The 20,584-nt window shown below is 39.6% G+C and overlaps 2 protein-coding genes across 2 annotated transcripts; both read right to left on the minus strand.

Annotated features, from left to right (window-relative positions):
• Positions 1-95: 95 nt before the first annotated feature.
• Positions 96-9,206, minus strand: LOC136935812 (atrial natriuretic peptide receptor 1-like). The gene is given in 19 exon segments (XM_067229469.1): positions 96-206; positions 845-936; positions 2,106-2,204; positions 2,324-2,476; positions 2,575-2,714; positions 2,827-2,914; positions 3,062-3,155; positions 3,449-3,568; positions 4,042-4,149; positions 4,243-4,291; positions 4,439-4,568; positions 5,721-5,793; positions 5,926-6,071; positions 6,357-6,459; positions 6,621-6,725; positions 6,957-7,110; positions 7,848-7,974; positions 8,514-8,604; positions 9,171-9,206. Coding segments are annotated over 19 exon segments (2,019 nt in total).
• A 5,586-nt stretch (positions 9,207-14,792) lies between these two features.
• lpar3 (lysophosphatidic acid receptor 3) lies at positions 14,793-20,257 on the minus strand. Its single transcript, XM_067229746.1, has 3 exons — positions 20,131-20,257; positions 18,522-19,274; positions 14,793-16,147 (listed from the first exon to the last, which is right to left on the minus strand). Exons 2-3 carry the CDS (start codon positions 19,258-19,260, stop codon positions 15,819-15,821), a joined length of 1,068 nt encoding a protein of 355 aa, XP_067085847.1. The 5' UTR covers positions 19,261-19,274; positions 20,131-20,257; the 3' UTR covers positions 14,793-15,818.
• Between the last annotated feature and the right edge of the window lie 327 nt (positions 20,258-20,584).

A 20,584-nucleotide genomic window follows, 5' to 3' on the forward strand; every position in this document is an offset into this window, starting at 1 on the left:
TCTTAAAGCTCTGGAAACTGTATATGTCAGGTTTTAATTGAACAATACTCAAATTGAGCTGGGTAAAACCTACTGTGGTACATATGGCTAGTTAACTAGTTGCTAACTGGTACAGGGACACTCCTGAAGTCAGCTGCTTTAAGCACAGGGTCTGTATCCTCTTCTCTCTTTGATTCCAGCCACCATGTTGTCATATCACCTTTACCCTGGAAGAACAAAACACAAAGCATGTGTGTCTCGCAGTTTCTTCTGTCCATAGCATCTCTACCAGCTGAGTGTGTCTCTTAATAAAAAGGGACAGTGTTTGGAGAGCATGTGCATCCTCATGAATACAGAATGCTAGGGTATATGTGCACTCAGCTGCTGAGGCCAGACCCTAATTGAGACATACAGTCTTCCAATGAGAAAGAAGTATGGGGTCCCATCTCATAGGACCAATGTCTCCCCTACCCCCCACCCGACCTTTTGTTCCAACCTGTATTTCATAAGTCAGTATCAACCCTGTGCTATAACGAAATCCTTCTATTCAAATGGGGTGTCGGGTCATTGCATTAAGAAATACTCTGGAGACCAATAAAGGGAATATCATAAAGACCCACAAAGTCTTTAATAAAAAATAATAAAAAATAGTATTAAATCTCCCTCAAATATACATATGCAAAATCCTCAAATGTTTATAGAATATTTGTGAGTTTTGTGAACAATAGAATATTAATTTAGATCTAGAGCCTGTACACATGCTTATTTATAGTATGTCACTTACTCCTCATCTTTAATTGGATAATAATATTTAAATATACAAACTAAAGACATATTTTATTTTGTTTAGTTATTGTTAGCTTACCTTGACATTCAGTGATCCCCTGCAAGTCAGGACATACCCTCCTAGAGTGTGAAGCAGCTCAGCAGTATCTCCACTTACCTGTATTTTAAGGGCTGGGGACATAACAAAGAAGTATGCATAGGAGTAATGTGACAAATTTCCATTTGAATGTAATCCCAATCAGTAGATCAAGTATCATCAAATTCTTCCTTTACGTTATCTTATTATGTTATAGTATATAATCCATTGTTATCTTCACGTTTGTCATTTTGTTGTCTCCATGATACTACTGTATGTTGATTGATTCTTGAATTACAGTCTGTATTTTGAACGGTTTGTTTTGTAATTTTGTTGTTGTCTGTCACGTCATTCTAAGCATGTCATTGTCTAGATGTCTCTATATATTTAGAAATTAATGAACAATAAATAATTCTATTTTTTAAATTAGTATTTGTCACCTTTTTTCATTTTTCTTCCCATGGCCTGTGCTTGACCAGAAATATTGCTGTCAGGGCAACCATTTGATATGATACTAGAACTGTCTTTTTGTATTCATTAATATGCTTTTCCATCTACCAGCTGTTGATGAACTCGCTGACTCAGAGAGTCAGAGAGACTTTTTAACAAACCATTACTGCTTCTTTTATTTGGTCACTATTCTTGTCTGGTTTTTGGTCTCTCTCCTCTCCGTTGACTGACAAAGTTGAATAAATCCCAAAACCTTAATAAATGTCCCACTATTGGTGGAGACGGATCCTTTTCTTTTACATAAGTGCCATATTACAAGAATTCAGACCTACAAAGTGCAGTAAATAACCTCAAACAATGTGTGATGTGTCAACTTGTTTATTTACTGAATGTATTTAAGAAATATCTACATATTGTAGCAACATTATCTATTGTTATTGTTATTGTATTTCACTTTTCCAATCTGGGATAGTCTAGCGCACCTTTGCCACCATTAACCTGTTGTCTTGGATCAGAGGATTAGGAGCTCAGTGTACATAAATGCCCCCCCCCCCTTCCCTAGTGATGTAACTGCTCTGTAGGGTGCAGGAAGACAGAGAAAGAGGAAATCCAGCTTCGCACAGGGACTCATTCTGTAGCCCTTTCAAAGTCAACGTCATTAGCTGCCCTATGAACAATGCGCTTAACCTTGGCTTGAACAAAACAAACAGGAGATTTTATTTTTAGCGTGTTTCACACGCTCTTTTAAACTATTCAACCTGGATACAGGTATAAATTAAAGTAATGTACCGTAATCTCATCTTTGCCTGAGTACCTTCACTTGTTGATTCCATCCGTGAAGATGTGTTCACCGTGTCACCAAATAAACAGTACCGAGGCATTTTGGTCCCTACAACACCTGCTACAACAGGTCCTATGAAAAAGAAATGTACACATCATGGTTGTAAATGTGTCTCCCCAGTGATACATTTTATTTCAAATTTCATTCAGGCAATGAGGTTATAACATAGAAAGGTTTCAGGCAGAGAGTACCTGAGTGGATGCCTGCTCGTATCTTCAGCTGGGTGGTGGGTTTGTGGGGGATTTTGAAGGCATGGCAAACATTGACCAGGTCCAAGGCCATGCTGGCAATTTCACCTGCATGGTTTATGCCGTTTTCATTTGGAACACCAGAAACAACCATGTCTGGAAAGACAGAAATTACACAAAGGGATGAAGAGAAAGAGAGATGAGTGAGACATACAGACAGATAGAAAATGCATGCTTTATGCAGAAATACTCACAAGCATCCCCAATTGTCTCCACTTTGTATACGTCGTAATTGTCAATTATGTCATCAAAGGTTGTGTAGAGCTGGTTGAGAAAGTTTACCACTTGGTGGGGAGTACTGGCACCAGACAGCTGTGTGAAACCCACTATGTCACTGTTCCCAATGAGGAAAATAGAAAGTGTATTTTTCAAAACAAACATTTTCATAAAAAAGCTAAACTATTAGGTTGGTAGGCTATTGATGAAGACCCTTCAGTATCACTTACCTAAAGTAGACTGTTGCATTGGAGTAGCTCTGTGCCTCTGCTGTACGACCCTGCCGGAGGTCATCAGCCACTGGCTTTGGTAGCATACCTGAGAGCCGTTAAAATCTTACAAAACTGCTGGCATCATGTTTTTACCACTAGATTGCAGCAATTATTAGAAAAAATAAAAATTAATACATATATGCATGGAAGAATTATACACTCCAAGTCCTCTTGATGTAGCCTACTGACTTACTGTAAAGCAAGCGATCCGTCTTCTGTTTCTCTTGAAGAAGATCCTGTGTTCTTTCAGCTACAATGGCCTCCAAATGCTTGCTGTATTTCTCCATCTAGAAAGGAAGGATTTTTTAAACATTTAATTTGTGTTAACAATCACAATGGATTTGAAACATACATTGAACATGTCTGATAACGCGTCAAATTACAAGCCAAATCTGATTTAATATTTTCAGCGGGAACTAAATAATGCACATTTCTCGATCGAATTTTTGAAAATAACAGATTGTGATGTTTTTTTTATGTCTTGAAAATACCATATATATTTTGAAGAAATATTTGTACTTATTTATTTTTTGTTGTATTTTATAACAAACAATTGTGTCAAACCCCTACAGTACATTACCAGGTTCATCATCATGTCGACAGGGCTAACTTTGTGTGGGTTCATCTTATCCAGTATCTTCTTCACCTGGTCAAACGTTGGCCTCAAAGTGAGGTTATGGGACCAGCACTTCTTGATTAGCTGTCAATAAGAAAGGAGTTTGGCTGTATTGTAGTCAATTAGCTAACACATTGGACATCAAAGTAGAGTCAGAGGCCGTAAGAGTATGATAGTGTTGATCTGTATTTTTTTTAAATCTAAAAGAGCTGAACAAATCCATCCATCCATCCATCATCTTCCGCTTTTCCGGGGGTCGGGTCGCGGGGGCAGCAACCTAAGCAGGGAGGCCCAGACTTCCCTCTCCCCGGCCACTTCCACCAGCTCTTCCTGGGGGACCCCGAGGCGTTCCCAGGCCAGCCGAGAGACATAGTCCCTCCAGCTTGTCCTGGGTTCCCCGGTGCCTCTTCCCAGTGTGATGTGCCCAGAACACCTCACCAGGGAGGCGTCCAGGAGGCATCATTATCAGATGCCCGAGCCACCTCAACTGACCCCTTTCGAGCTGAACAAATAAACTACTAAAACCGTCTAACCAAATTCTAAATCCTGTAACAGACCTCACAGTAGTCTCCTCGATTAGGACAGTCGGTGTCCGCTTTCCCAGCTTTCATTTCAGGCAGTGGAGGCCGCCACATGATATCCATTTTGACCCCTTCATTTTGGTCCTGGTCAGTGGGTTGCACAAGAAGACACTGTTTAAAACAACAGGTTTACAAACACCAAGTCCACTAGCCTAAAAGTGGGTATTTCATACTCACTGAGATAAGGTCAGAGCGAGTAGCAATCTCAACTAGGATGATAGAGTAACTAGGGAGTGGAGCAAACAATGTTCATTCAAGAACGCTGTATACATATACTTATACACAATTCATTACAGATACTATTTCAAATCATGAATCCAGATAAATGAAAAATCTTTTCAACCGGTGCCAAGAACTCTTGTAATAGTAATACCTGTAAATGTCAGCCGCTGGAGTGATACTGGAGCTGCTTCCCAGAAGGACCTCGGGGGCGCAGTATATACGGTAGATATCCACACAGTGGAACCCATGGCTGCCTGCCTCAAAGTCCTCCTTTCTGTATGCTGTAAGCCCATAGTCTAGGAAAAGAAATTGCCTTCACCTCTCTTTGTCCATATCTGCCATAGTAGTCACAACCAAGTGAATCCACAGAATCCACCTCAATGTTTTGTAAAAGATGTAAAGTGAGACATCAACCTACCTTTATGAACAATCCTGCCATGATACCAAAGTAGATTAAATCATTTTGATCACCTGAGATCTTGCAGACCCAGCGGTCATCAATGATGCAGTTCCTTGAGTGAAGTCTCCCATGAAACATTTTGTGTTGGTGAAGATAAGTCATGCCTCGTGCTATGTCAGTGGCGAAGGACAACCTAATTATCAATACACAAAGCAAGCAGAATGAGTTTTTACTGTAGAATATCTGAAGATTATCTGTAGATTTTAAATTGATCTAATCAGATTACTTTATTCACCTGAATCCCCAGTTGATTGGGATGTCCTCATTGAGTAGGACATCAGCAAGACTTCCTTTAGGACAGTACTCAGTTATAATACTGACATATGGAACTTCAGTCGATCCACCAATGAATTTAGAGAGGTTAGGGTGATCCAATTCCCTAATAAGAAATATTTTACAGAGGAAATGGCATTATTCCGGTTCAGAATACATTTAGTAAGTACAGTATTTGACAAAAGAGTTGCCCAATGTATTGGCTAAATAAGAACTTAGCTTACCTTACTTCTTTCACTTCCTTCCTAACTGTTTTTGTGAGAGTGAAATGTTTCTTTTGGATGTGTTTCACTGCTACAGTTCTCCCATCACTGTCAGTCAATAGATTGTATGACATTCACTAGACAGATAAATACTTGGATAAACATTTGAAAAAGACTAGAATGAATAAAATGGAGAGAAATATAAAAGAAAGACTTCTCACTAGATGCCAGGTTGAATGAAGCCCTGTTTGAAGGTATTGTTGACCACAGTACATACAGTCACATCAGTAGTTCGGCTGACACTGGAGTGACTCTTAACCGGTTGTAGACTGGTGGTGCTGCAGAAGCCCATGTAACATGCTTTTCCTGGGGTGGATACAGAGGGAGATGAATAGGGACTAGTTAACATATCAGCAACACCCTTAGTATTTGTATTCTTGAAATAAATGATTTGTATAAACAACCAAATCGAACCGAATTGGTCTGAAACAACATACCAAACATTATGTTCTTATAACTGATGATCCAGCTTTCATCCCAAAACATCTTTTGTTTCTGGTACTGGAGCCACTACAGAAAAAAACTACTATGTTTTATGAAATATGAAATATTGAAAATGTTTCATATTGACACAGTGACATATTTACTGAGAATGAAACTTTTCAAAGATATTGAGTGTTTGCATTTGCCCTAGTGCCGTACCACCATGGTTAAGATGAAACCACAACAGAAGAGGGCGACCGGCAGTCCGATGGCCACCTTGATGGTAATGGACATTGGACAGACGCCACAGTCTGCTGGGCAGTTGAGACAGCTCTCCTCCAACTCACACACATCATCCCCGCACACTGGTATACACACACACAGACTGTCAAACACTCAAATGGATGTCTATGCAACTGTTATGAAAGTACCTATGAGTGTTATGAAAGAACAGAACACAGCTGATCCATCATGCATAGTGAATGGCAGAGGTGGTCCTAAAATGGGAGACTAGATCTCAAGGACGACATCACAAAACAACAATTTTGAATGTTGGGCATTGAGTACAAAAGTGGCTACAAAGAGCTTGCAGATGAGCAGCCTTGAGGGATTCCAATGTTGTACAGAACAATAAATGTTGACACACTGACCTTGGGCACTGACAACCAGCACCTTGGACTCCAGCGCTGCATGCATTTGTCCTATTTTGATATGAGCGATAACTGAGGTCACTCCCACATGGACCAGAACCACCTAGAGGGGACCATGAATCAATACTTGAGTAAGGAATAGTGTGCAATGAACAGCACACTCAGCTATGACTATGCACTCATTTGATTTGATTTCAGTAGCCGCTGGAATTTTTTTTAACTTTCTGTACCAATCACAGGAGAACCACATTCATGAGTCGGCACCTTTGAAGTCCAGAGCTGCTGACTCATCTTTCCTGCTTTGGACACTGTGTGTGTCACTATCTTGCCGTCATCAGGGATCCATGGTCCACAGATTCCTCCTTGCCTCTGTTGACATTTATAGACCAACGTTAAAAGAAGCACACTGTGCAATCAAGGTTGAATGAATTCCACTTGGACTGCTTTTGGTAATCAAAAACAATGATTAATAATTTGTATTTTTATTTGTGTGTCTGTGTGTGTTGGATGAGCTTGAGGTGTGTTAACAGTAATCTGCATGCATTCACGCATATTAAAATGAGCCACTTCTCCTCCAGTGTCTGGTGGTTCTGTTCTAACCATGAGGGCAAGAGGGCAGGAGTGGATGTTGGCATGGTAAACACAGCAGTTGATCTCGTTGGCATTGTTCCAGTTGGCAGGGCAGTCATGTTCATGGCAGAACCTTTTGGCTTCTGAAGCATTGCTGAGGAAAGATGTGGGTTAAGCTATTTTGCTTTCATGTGAGTGTGTGTGTGTAAACACTATATGACTATATATTTGGACCCCACTCAGTATACGCATACCTGCTTGTTGAACCTCTCATTTTAAAACTATGTGCCTTAACGTGGAGTTTGTTCCCACTTTGTTTATATACCTGCTTTCAATTTTCCAGGAAGGCTTTTCAAGAAATGCTGTAACTTGATGCAGAATTTGCTTACATTTAGCCAAATAAAGCATTAAAGAGGCTAAGAACTGATGTTGGGTGACCTGGCTTGCAGATAGCATTAGAACGTTTCCCAAATGCATTTAATTGTGTTTGGGTCAGACAAACACCATCAAACAAAACATTTCTGTATAGATTTCACTTGTGGGGATAATGTAGGCATTATCAAGGTGAAAAAGGAAAGCTTTTGCATTAATATTCCACCAGTTGAATTAAGGGCTCTTGCCCAAAACCATAAAAACAGCCCCCATTGGTAATTGGCTTTAAGATGATCCCTGCCCTGAACACATTTGAACGTACTTTTGGTCTTATAGTATATATACTGTATATAGACAGAGAGAGAGATGGTGAGAGACATTTGTTTTTGCTGATATACTAATGACAATTACATTTTTCTACATTTAACACTTCATCAAATTGTTCTAATACTTTCTAAAATAAACAGGAAGCTTATTTCATCCTTTGCAGTGATATTGTGGTGCATCCAACACAGAAATAATTCCAGACACAAGCTCAATCACCTGAACTGGAAGATCTTGTTCTTGACTGCATACTCATAAAAGGAATCCGGTGCTGTCACAGTGTACGTCACATTGAATTCCTCTCCGTCAGTCACCTTCTCTGGAGGTCGCTGCACCCAGGCCATCTCCAGTCCTGCAAACGCACAAACACACAGAATTGCATGTGTATACACACATACTGTACGCACATCAACACTCATGCAAGTATGTGGAATTACACACATTCACAACATCTCTTTTTACAAATACGTGACAACATTATTATCATGACAATGCATCAGTTCTGTGTGACCATCAAATGCATCTGTTCTGAATGACTGCTTGCCGGATGGTGAATTATGACCATCAAAAAGAGACCAAAACAAAACATTTAATTAAATATAATTAAATGTATGACAAATTTAAGTAATACGTAACTTCACAGCAACACTGTACACAGAGCTACAATGTTGTAGCTACAGTTAATTAAAAAAAATAGAGTACGGTTGACAAAAAATAGAGTAATTTACAAAAAAGCAGTTGAGTTTGTATTACCAAAACAAGATAAATATTAACATCCACTGATCCTTCTAAAGTTGTCATATCCCTCACAAGCTTTAATGACAAACAAAATGGTAAGTGAAATATAAAATTGGGAACAAAGACAACATTTTTACAATTTTCACAACTTACCTCCACAGTTGATCATGTTGTAGTCATTAGGGTTATCTATTGGCCAACAGTCATACTCTGTGTTATCCAGATCATGCCAACCATCCACCACCTTACGAATTAGGACATAGTAGAATTAGCACATCCAAACACCTTTTGGATTATAATGATGATCATGTTCTGATGAAAGACTGTAAGTATCAATAAGGGCATCTCTAAACCATGAACAGGATAGTGACCAAATGATTTATAGTGCAAACTGCTTCAACCCAAGCAAAGTGCTGTTGTGGTTAACACAGAAATGACCCCTTTCACAAAACCAACTGTAGAAGTTGATGTCTCATAAAACCTGAGAAGGAAATCCCAGTAGTTTATTACTTCATTCAGCCTTAAAAGTGGATTCATAAAAAAACTAAATACTGCAAACAAGCAAAAGTTAAGCAACCTTACAAATCTATTTGGCAAAATGAAATGACGCAGGTCATGTCCGCAGCCACAAATGTTTCTGACATGGCAACAAAAGCACCGGGAGTTTCCTCAACAGCAGGGAAAACCAGGACTTTATATATCCAACCTGTTTGATTATCACACTCAATTGGATGAATGAACTGTATATTTATTTACACAATCTGGCAAGGTATTGACACAGACATGGTGCTATAAAAACACAAAGCTTACATCTACCACACCTCCAATAACCTTATAGGCAAGCATAATGCCTTATGACAACCCAATGGTAACAGCCTTTTTACATGGACGTACAGCAGGATTCCTCAACTGTGTTATGTACTCACCAAGAAGAGAAAAAGGTAGAGGACTGAGGTACTCCATAGAGCCATGAGAACTGTTACTGTGTGAGAGGCAGCTCCAGGCTGACAGACCAACTGACCTGTTAGTATGAACGTTTATGCGTCTGTGTGTGAGTGTTTGTGCGTGTGCGTTCCACTTGCCCTCTGCTCTAAGCTAGGAGAGGTACTGAAGCCCCTAATTGTTCAATCAGGCAAAGAGACTCTCCAATCAAGGTCCGGACCTCATTCACAAGGAGCCTTGATTAACCTTCATCTCTTCACCTTAGCACAGCCTAAAAACAATGTTGGATCATGCTGTTCTGATCGCAAATGTTGATTGTGTTCTTGTGATACATGCTCTGCTCCATTTATAATTAAATTTGAAAGGTTTTAATGTTGTTTTACTTAAAGAAAAATATATAATTTTCTAGATTGTGTTTAGAGCCTACAACACTGCATGTGCTGGGTGTCTTACGTAATTGAGATTACTGACCAAAAGGAATGAATTCCCTGCCATCTGTGACATTTAATTGGCATTTCAAGAACACATAATTACAGCACTGCAGTAAAATAAATACCGCCACACCGCAGTTTACAGGGCTTTTTAAGTGGAGCTTTGGGAGATAGTCACGATAGCTTTTAGGGTGGGCTCTGATTGACGACTCTCACTGAAACTATAGTAAAGCTCTGCTCCTAATGAAAACCATCTTCCATCTCCAACCATACTAGTCAAATCTATGCAGAGGCAATTAAAATACCAAACCAGTTTTAGCAAGCCAGATGTACACCATTTCTTTACAGTTTTTCACAATTGCTAAAACACATTTCTTGAAACTGTAACCCATTTTCTCAAAACTGTAAACACAAAATCTAACCTAAAAAAGCACTATTTACAAAACCTCTGAATCCTTTTGCAAAATGTAACTTTCGCCTCAAAACAAATTTACCTGTGCTCAAAATCAAACACTGCTCTCAAATCATAAACAAAGTGATCAAAATGATATTCACTATCAAGCAGTCAGTAAACAATACACCAAAAAATTGAAAACACATTGTTCAAAACATATAGTTCTCAGGGAGAAGTACATTTTTTATCTCAAAACACATTTCATATTTATCCGTCATTGTCTTTTGTAAACGAAAACATGTTCTATCATAGTAGCTCAAAGTTGATCAGAAATTACTACTCTGCTTTGCTCTTTGCAATTTATTGTGTTCTTTCTCCTCCTTGTACCCCTTATATTGGTTGTGTCACATCATTTGAAACAAGTGAAATCAATTTTGAGTGGTTGTGTTTAGTCAATGACATGTTTTCTCTATTTGTATTTGATTGTTGCCATTTGTGTTTACCAGTATGGATGACATGTGCATTAGAGTGCAGAATGTGTCTTGAGAATGAGAATGTGTTTAGAGTTTAGCTGAAAAGTCTATGTGAGATCTGCAAATTGTGTGAAATGGTTTAAGGTATTGACAACAGACTGCACAATTAGCTACATGAGTTCAGGCAACTGAGAACTTTGTTAAGCCAATGGGTTTTAGTGTTTTAGCAATTGAGGAAAACTGTAAGATGTTTTACTCTCTCTTTTCACTCAAGTAGGGGGCTTGTTTTCATCATTGGCTACAAAGACCTTTGGGTCTATCCATCAAAGAACTGCATATTTGTCTTTATAACTTTTGGGATTCTATCTTCCCAAATACAGTAGAGTTGTGTACACAACTTCCCTGTCAGTCAAAATAAAACCAGTTGTGATTATACAGTTCTGCAGAAAACTGATATTCAATGTTATCTGAACAAAACTAAACAAGTCAATGAAAGTAGTAATTATTACAGTTACTGAAATTACCACAATTTCCTGTGACAATATAAGATGTTTAATACTGTTCCTGACACTCCCTTTGCAAGATGACTCTTTGCCATCAAATCTCTTACAGTTTTTCTCGATTGCTAACACACAAAAATGGTATGTGTAAGCCATCCCCACAAAACCATTTTGCCAAATCCCAGCAGAAAGACCATGTACTCCAATCTTTAAACACAATTTACCCTTTTTGACACATTTCTCAGGTTCATTCACACTTCTTTGCAAAAGTCTAAACACACCTCTTACTTTAAGACACAATTATCACCATTATGTCGTTCAGAAAACACTGCCATTTGATAAGTAAACCCAAAACAGCGCAATTCAAACACCCTTACCAACCAATTATCCATGTGTAAGCACTAACAAGAAAATATACTCAACAAGCAATCAGGGGTTTGGAATGAATACAAAGGTAAGCTCATCTGTACTTTGAAATCATGGATGAAAATATCAGAAGAAAAGGAAGAATTGTCCAAATGAGAGGAGGTGGACAAGGGAGAGGAAGAGGTAGAGGAAGAGGAAGAAGAACAACAATCTCAAATGAGATCCATGCCACACTATGACAGAAATCCCTATGATGATTTGTTTATTTCCTTGTTTTCTTAGCCTTTGTTCCCCAAATTACAATTTACAGCAATACATTTGTGTTGTTGACTAACAGTACTACTATTTGTATACTGTGACTACTACAGTAACAAGAGCTCAAAATGCAATTGCTGTATATTAGAAAATAAACAGCCTGTAAGAAGGACAATTGCAGTAATTGTGAGTTTTATGATTTACATCATGTCAAACTCATGAGGTGGAACATATCTAAAATTCAGGGACACGTTATAGTCAATGGTTCTTGAAAACCTTTTTATAATAGTGTTTTCAATTCCTCCCAGCAGTGTCTAAAGGGTATTCAGAAGGTTGAATTTATTTGAGGGCTTTGTGTGTATTTTGAATGCAAAGTTAGGTTTATACGGCAGATAATATGGCTTTGACTACAGTGTTTGATTTTGGGTCAAAAGTCAAGGGTTTGGCCAAAACAGTGTAAGTATGAATATGTGTGTTTAGAGTTTGGAGAAAACACAGTACACATTCAAGAAATGTGTCTTAGCAATTGAGAAAAACTGTAACTGTTCACAAAATGGAACTCGTGTTTTCTTTTGGTACACACAACCATATTTTCAAATGACACACACATACCATTCATTACACTACACAAGTAGTGCAGCATTTGCTGCACACAACCAAGAATTTACAGCACACTGAAGAGCAAAATTGAAAACACAATTATAGAAATGGAACACACCATATGAATGACAATGACTCTGGAGAATGAGCCATTTCTCCTTTTGTAAAATGTCTCAGTGTAGGCCTACTTGTTTCATAGTCAAGCATAAAACAGCACACAAATATGCAGCAAAAAAAGTTTTATTTCGGTACACACAGAGAACAGGCTGACGGTCTGTACGTTCCTGAATGTAGCATACTCAGCCAGGATCCTAGTTTGTATTTGTCGGAGTGTGATAGCGAACCATATTTACAATTTCAGTCTCCTGTTCGGCTGTGAAAGTGTGTGTTCTTCCTCCACGGTGCGGTTCTCTTTCAGTCCTGCAAAATTCAAATACTGTGAGCACACTGTATTCTATTGATATGCAGTATTACAGTACACAAGGCAAATAGATTTTGTACCTGTTCTCCATCCTGAAAGTTCTAATGATGGCAGCAACTGTGAAGCGGATGAGATGAGGTTGGACCCTCTGGCCAGCCTCCCTCATGCTCCAACCATGGTTGAGCACATGGTCTACCACAGTGGCCCAGATCTCATTAGACGACCGTCTTCTTTCTCCTCCTCCTCCTTGTCCTCCTCCTCCTACTATTCCTCCTCCTCTTCGTTCTCTCTGTCCTCCTACCCCTCTACATGCTACTCCTCCTCCCCCTTATCCCCCTCCTTCTTGTCCTCCTCTTCCTCCTCCTCCTCTCACTCTCACCCCTCTCCTTCTCTGGTTGTCGATCTCGTCAAAGTTCTCCATTGTTCACCAAACAAAACAGAGGCTCAAGGCACTTTTATGCCACAGTCTTGATTGCAAATTGCTCAACAGACCTGAAAGTGTAGAGATCTGAATATTTGTGTGTTGTAGGTTGATGCTTTGAGATCTTACTTGAGAAGTGTGTGCAACAACTGAACATTATGTGTAGTGTTTCGACAACAAGGTGATGTGTAATTGACATCAGAGTGTAAAGAAGGAAAGTCACAGTCTAATGCAGATAAGAGTGCAAAGTAGTGCCAAATTGGGTTGAGCGATTGGTACACAACGTGAAGGTTGTGCAAATTGTGCCGCTTTATGTGTGTTAACTGAGAAAAACTGTAAGTATACTGGGCCTACTCAGAGGAGGTATTGTACCTTCCCGGTAATAGTGGAACAGTTTTCTGGTAGACCAGGACAAATAGCTTGATTAGGTCCTGGAAACCAGTGGTCAGTCATTAGGTCATTAACTGAAGAGCAAATCCCACTTGAGAAAATCCTATTTCCATTCGAGCTCATGAAATATGGTCATTGTTCAGCCCCAGGTCCACCATGGACTAGATGTCAATTTCTTATACTCAATCTGCTAAAACTGCAAGAAATGCAATGGACAGGGCTATGACACTTTTAGACAGAAAGTCAGTGATACATAAAGAATATTCCTAAACTGCTGAAAATAGTCAGAAAGCTAAACCCTAACCATGATTCAAATTTATTGTTACACACCCTCCCCAGATATGGTGTGCCTAGGGCGGAGAAGGGGAATGCAACACTGCTGACCCATACGCATACAGTAAGATGGTTAACAGGACTGTATATGCATGATGGGAGGTGTAGGCCCATGGGTAGCTTGCCTATCCCCTTGTTCCTTGCAGGGGGAAACATAAAACACTACACTCGGTGTAGGCGCAAAAAGGAACAAACATATTCTATGACAAAAGGATAAATCATGTACGGACTCACTTCAGAAGACTCTAACAAAGGTACAGCTCTCTCTCAGAACTCAAAACACAAACACACAGTGGTGGACCACACACACACAGTTCTTGGGGTGACAGCTCTCTAGGGGCGTTGAAGCAAGCAGCCTTTGTACGCATGGGTGTTGGTTGCCGATTGGTCGTTATGGGGAGGACTGATGAGTGGTTAGCTGAGGGAACCAGCATGGACCAATCAGGAAGCGTCTGGTAGATAGATCGAGTGGGAGACAAAAATACGGCGAGAGAACGCAACACGAAACACAAAGACAGCTCAACGACAGGGGATATAAGTTATACTTTTCTTGTTACCATTATAAACCAGTTAACTTCCATAGAGACCATTCACACCTTGATTTGTTTGTAAGACCAAAATCTGTTTCCCCCAGTGCACCTTCCTGTTTACAGATCTCCTAGAGAAAATCCAGACTCTGTAACCAATCACACTGCCTTGTGGTTTTTATGGTGTCTGACTGGACTACTACAGACTTATCATAGCAGTCTCATCAGCCACACCGGACACATGAATCATCCTGTTTACAAGCACATAGTGTACGTGACATGTTAAATGTCAAATTCCAAAAGAGACAACACTAGTAGATATACATTTTTTAATTTAATCAATCCCTTTTACTTAAGGAGTGGTCGAATAACATACATATTTTACAGCAGGTTAGGAGTTTTATTGACCCTGTAAATTATTTACAACAGGCCAGTTGCTTGGTTCAGTCATATCCTCTGAGGTTCCTTCAAGCAAGGCAAACTACATCAGGAATCCAGTGTGTTGCAACATTTTTTACAGCCCTGCTCTTTTTCAGTTCAGTTTAACCAGTGCCCCAGCCATCAGCTGTGTTCTGAGTCACTTCAGAAAGGATGTGTAAAAACTCCAAGACAGACAAAACAGGTTTGCCTTGGCTAGATTAAAAATAAATAAATTAATGAATAACTGTGGGTGAGAACTTTATGCAACTAATAACACACCTGACTGTCGGCATGAAAATACTTCAGCAGTTAATCTGCTCCTTCTGAATCGCAATTGTGACTTTGCCTAGAAACAAGAGAGACAGATCAATCTAGTTGTCATCTATTTGAAAGGAACTAAAAATGACATACATGTACACAGTAGACTGTGACAAGACATACATAGTAATTTACTGTCCTTTATTTTTCCCTGTGTTTGCGAACACATACAGTACAACAGTGCTACTGTATAGTACCTATACCTCAATTTATACACAAGGAGTACAGTTTTGAATGTTGTGAACTACAATCTAGTACTAGTGTTTCAATAAAAGAAAACAAGAAGTTCTCCCTGATAAAATATCTCTGAAAAGTTCAATAAACAATAGGTCTATTAAAAAAGTCAACATTTGATGTTTGATGTGAAAGTAAAAAGAAATAAATGTATGATGCTTACGGTATTTCTTATCATAACTTCAACTTTCCTCGTCCATTTTCTGCTACTGTGCTACCTCCAGTAGCACAAAAGACAGTAACTCATATTGGGTTTATAGCAATGCACAGAAAACCTGTATTGCATCTAGGAAGTGCACCAAGTATGAGCATCCCTCCAAGATAGTCGTCTTGCTATACCTTGAGGATATGAAGACAATGACTGTAATGTGTCTCTTGACAATACAGCCATATTTTTCACTTTAAACGTGAAACTAGAACTGGGGCGCCAGATTCAAGTTTGGAGCATGTCTTTGGCGTCACTCTTGGTCTCTTCAGATGTGAGCTGGCTGACGCCGGTTTCCTGGTTGGAGCTGAGGGGCTTGGTGTTGGCCTTGGAGGACCTCTGGCGGCGGGTGCCATTGCACACGCAACGCAGAAGGTTCTTGAAGGTGGTCCACATCTCTTCATCCTTGTATGAGTAGATGACAGGGTTCATCACTGAGTTGAGCACGGCGAGAAGAAGGAGCCAGCGTTTAAATATCATCACCTTGCACCTTTCACAATGGAGACCATCCAGCAGTAGGACAATCAGGCCCGGTGTCCAGCAGATCACAAATGCACCTGGGATAAAGAACACCAAAACATACACAGTTAAAAATTGATTACCAGGTTTCTTTCATGTTCACCCATGTAAGCTCAATGGCATCTTGATCATACTAAGAATACCTTCCTACCTATATTTTAATCATACTATCTAGTAGCCACATTATAGATAACTGTAGGAGTACAGCACAAAATGTTAGAAACCACGGATGAATGTAGGAAACCTCACTAACAATCCCACACCACCGTGAATGTCTATCTGTAGACAAAGGCAACAGCTCGATGACATAACTTCCTCCACATATGGAACCTCAAGACAAGTTCACAAGTAAGCCAATGTCACAGAATCATCTAAAGTGTTTGAAGACTGCTGCTGTGTTGGTCATAATTGTCTGCACAACTAATGTTGGTCGCAAATTCAACTGAAATATGAGACAACAATATCACCCGAATGGGAGTGCATGTTGGGACACGAGGCCGGAGTTTTCTAAAAGATTTCAAGGAAAGGGGTGAAAGTGCACGTCACGGCATGTCTTTGCTGCTGGCCTGTTCTTAACTCCTCATCTCAGCTGAACAAAAACAACGCTTGTTCTCCACAATGTAAAGAGGGAACACACCCTTACTTGCACAATATAATGCTACCAATGAAAATACAATGCTGACAGCATTGACTTCAGTAGTTTTTCTCTGTTTTGTCAATGTGAGGCATGAGTGTAAAACAGACAGTTCAGATTTTACTGCAAAACCTCACCAAATGGATTTCAACTGGCAGTATATCTTACATATTCTCTATTTAAGTTCATGTTTTGTCCCTTCTAATCTTTTAAACAAAAAAAATAAAACATCTGGGGAAAGAGGCAGGCATGTTTATTGCACATGTGCGTCTTTCATGCCAGTTTTCAAAAATACGTGTTATAATTCATGGGAATGTACAAATGTGGGAATATTAGTGAGGTGTATCTCTTAAATCACAATCTTCTCTCACAATCAAACTCCCACATGCCTGAGATACATATCTTACAAAGGGGGCCATCACTTGCTGGATAAAAAAACAGCATTGTGACTCAAATGCATGAAGCCTGTTTGAACCTACACAGCTGGAGACATCCCAAATTATTTACTTGGAGGTACTGGCACTGAGCCTTTCAAACAAGCTGAAAATGGTCCTTAAATGTAGTTAATTATTGTTGAGTGTGCAATAATAGTCTAATTTGCTGAACTCTGCTTTTCAGATTTTCAAAAGCAGTTATTTTTCTATCTTATTCAACCCTTTTGCCCAAAGTTACTGTAGCATGTGTGGATGTTTCCAGAGGGACTATGAACTGGTTGACCCAGTTTTTCTTTCAGTTCCAGTGAAACAAAAGAGTTGTAGTAGACTTGATGCCCTGCTTCTTTGTCCACTAAATGAGGGGTATTGAGGTTTTTCTGCTTTTGCTCCTCCATACTTCACTCCCTCATGTCATTATCACATACGCATTTTAGGAACATTTGTTAGTATTCTAGATTTTGAAATGAAATGGTCATTTTTGCTTATTACAACAAGTACTCAACGTATTACATACAATAAGACACTTCAACTCCCCTGAGGCATTTTAACACCAGAATAATGCTATCATCATCATCATCATCGCAAACTGAAACCTGAGAAGCACATAACAGGACAAAAGCAGTTCAGGGCAGCTAAATCCATTTAAAAAATAACATCTGAGAGCAACTGCACATGGGCAAAAAAGTTCTCAAGTATAGGTTATTTTTGTGGAGGTTGTTTGGTAAGAACCATTTCACAGAATTCGCTTGGAAGCCTATTGGGCAAAGCAGTGTCCTTGTGAGAGAGATAATTACACAGCAGTCCTGAAGACAGTGTCTCCGAGGCAGAGACTACTCCTACGCTCCCTATCTGCCAGACAACCAGCGCAAAGACTTAAGAGATATACCAAAAAAACAAAGCAAACTCATCATCTGGCAAGCTAATGCCATGAAACTCAAACATAACACATTTTTGAGCTGTGTTTTGCTACTGTATCTGGAAAGGAGATTTGCCATAAAAGTTAGTGGGAATCAAGCACCTACATTTGGATCTGATAACAATTACTTGCACCTTCCGGCCACAGTAAATTCTGTGTTTGTGTAAACCTACATGGCGAATAAAACCAAATTCTGATTCTAATTCTAATAATTCAGTGTGTTCAACACTTTTTTCAATATATGAATTTCAGTGAATTTTGAGTAAGAATTCCAACTGTACTTTAACAGTTTTCTGAACAATGTTTTGTTCACTTGTACAGTAATGATTCAAGGGCATTTCTACAATGCAGACAATATTCATTTAAAGTTAGACAGTGTCACTTTCAACAATAACACGGTGTGTAGAGAGACCCTTCTACATCATTACCTAGCACGGTCATGACAGTCTTGATCAGCTTAATGGGTGTCCTCTTGCGGCCGCTGGTATGGGGACCCAGCATATTTGTCTTCCTCTTGACGTACATATAAATCCTAATGTAGATGGACACCATGATCAGGAAAACCACCAGGTTGGAGATAGACCAGAATATCAGGTAACTCCTGCTGAAGATGGGAGCCAGGGTTGAGCAGTCCTCCAGGTTGCAAATGCAGTTCCACCCCAGGCTAGGCACAGCCCCCATGACAATAGAGATGCTCCAGACCAGCACAATCAGCAAGGTCACCCTTCGCTTGGTCAGGTTGCTGTGGACCTTCCAGTTCATGACTGAGATGTATCGCTCCAAGGCTATCACTAGTAGGTTAGCTAACGAAGCAGAGAGACTGGTGTCTAGAAGACCCTGGCGGAAGAAGTATCCCCCTACAGTTAGCGTCCTGGACAGTTGGCCAGTGTTGAACATGAGGTACACATATGCTATCCCTGCCAGAAAATCAGAGGCAGCCAGGTTGGCAAGAAGATAGTAGAAGGGGTAGTGGAACCTCTTGTTGGTGACGACAGCGGCGATGACCATGGCATTGGAAACAAGAATGAAGCAGCAGAATAGGGAGCCAACCACCTGGACAAGAACGAGTTGGGATGAGGAGGACCCCCATTCTTCTTTGGTCTGGTTGCTGTTGTTGTAGAAGAATCCCATGAGCTCGTCGTGGTAGCAGTGGTTCTGACTGGCCATGTTGAGCTGGAAGTCTGTGGGTGAAAAAACATTGAAAATGCAACCGTGCAGCTCCAGAAATCTTTAATTCCCTTTACAAGCCCTTCTCTGCAGTGCACATTACCATCCTGTTTTTACCTACATTGGATAATTTAGTAAAGGGAAGGTGAGGAACATTTCAGATCAGAATGTTTTTTACAAACCAAGTCTTTGTGCAGTGCCAGTTTTCTCAAGGCCAAATACCTCTTGAACTCAGAAAGATTAAATGACCCAGCTCTAAAAGGCAGTTCACATGTCAAACTTATTTTAAGTGGAAGCAGCTTCTGAAATCAGCAGTTAATCACACATTCTCTCCCATAACGGAGACACATTTTGAATAGTGAGACCTACTAGATAAAAGAGCTGTGGTTAATCACTGGTATAATTCACTTACTATGACTAAGACTCTGCCAAAGCCAATTACCTAGTCTTTAATGATGATAGTTAAATTACATTTAGGGATAGGTATATTAATTTGATTAATAATTCATTTGAAAACGATTCTCATTTGGGGCTATAATTATTTGAAAACACTAAGTAACAATTATGAAAGTAATATGCCTACCTTCTGAGCAAATTACATTGTCTACATGGATGTACAGTTCTTCCAAATTGTAACTTCTTATGATTTTTATCTATAATGAGTACAAAATTAAGACACGGCGATCATATCAAAATGAAATTCGATCGATAGTCTCCAAAATAAGTGAAGAAACCACCGGAGACGGAGACGAAGAGACAATAATTCCAAGTTAACGCCATTCGTCATAGCAGCACGCAGTTCATTCAGACAAGACAGTAATGAAAAAGTTCAAGCACCAAACAACTTAAAAGAACAAATATATACTTTACCTAACAGGTCGGCTTAACCGAACAACCCGCTTTCCTCTGTAACCCTTGTTAATAAAAGTTATCCATAGCACATTGTTGAAAGTGTCTCCAACTTCCAAGTAGGCAACGCTGACTATAGAAGGTGAGGGTGGTTGTGAGTGAAGTGATCGAGGGCAAAAAACATTTTGAGCAAGAGAATTCACTGACGCAGAGGGCGTGAACCACCACTGTCTTTGCTAGACTATTAAATTCCAGTGTTGTGAGAGGTTGCATTGGAGCCACTACTACAGTGCGGGCTATGCGGGCTATGTCAGTCAAAGGTTTTTGACTGAATTTCAAACAATCAAAATTATTGAGAATAACTAGATTTTAAAAAGTAGACCAAAACAGTTAAACAGATGCAATAGATCATTAATTAATTGGATAAAAAACAGCACTACAAGACCATTTCCAAGTTAAGCCACATGTTAGGAGA

This window comes from Osmerus mordax, chromosome 26 (genome assembly GCF_038355195.1).
Source record: "Osmerus mordax isolate fOsmMor3 chromosome 26, fOsmMor3.pri, whole genome shotgun sequence".
Classification (NCBI taxonomy): domain Eukaryota; kingdom Metazoa; phylum Chordata; class Actinopteri; order Osmeriformes; family Osmeridae; genus Osmerus; species Osmerus mordax.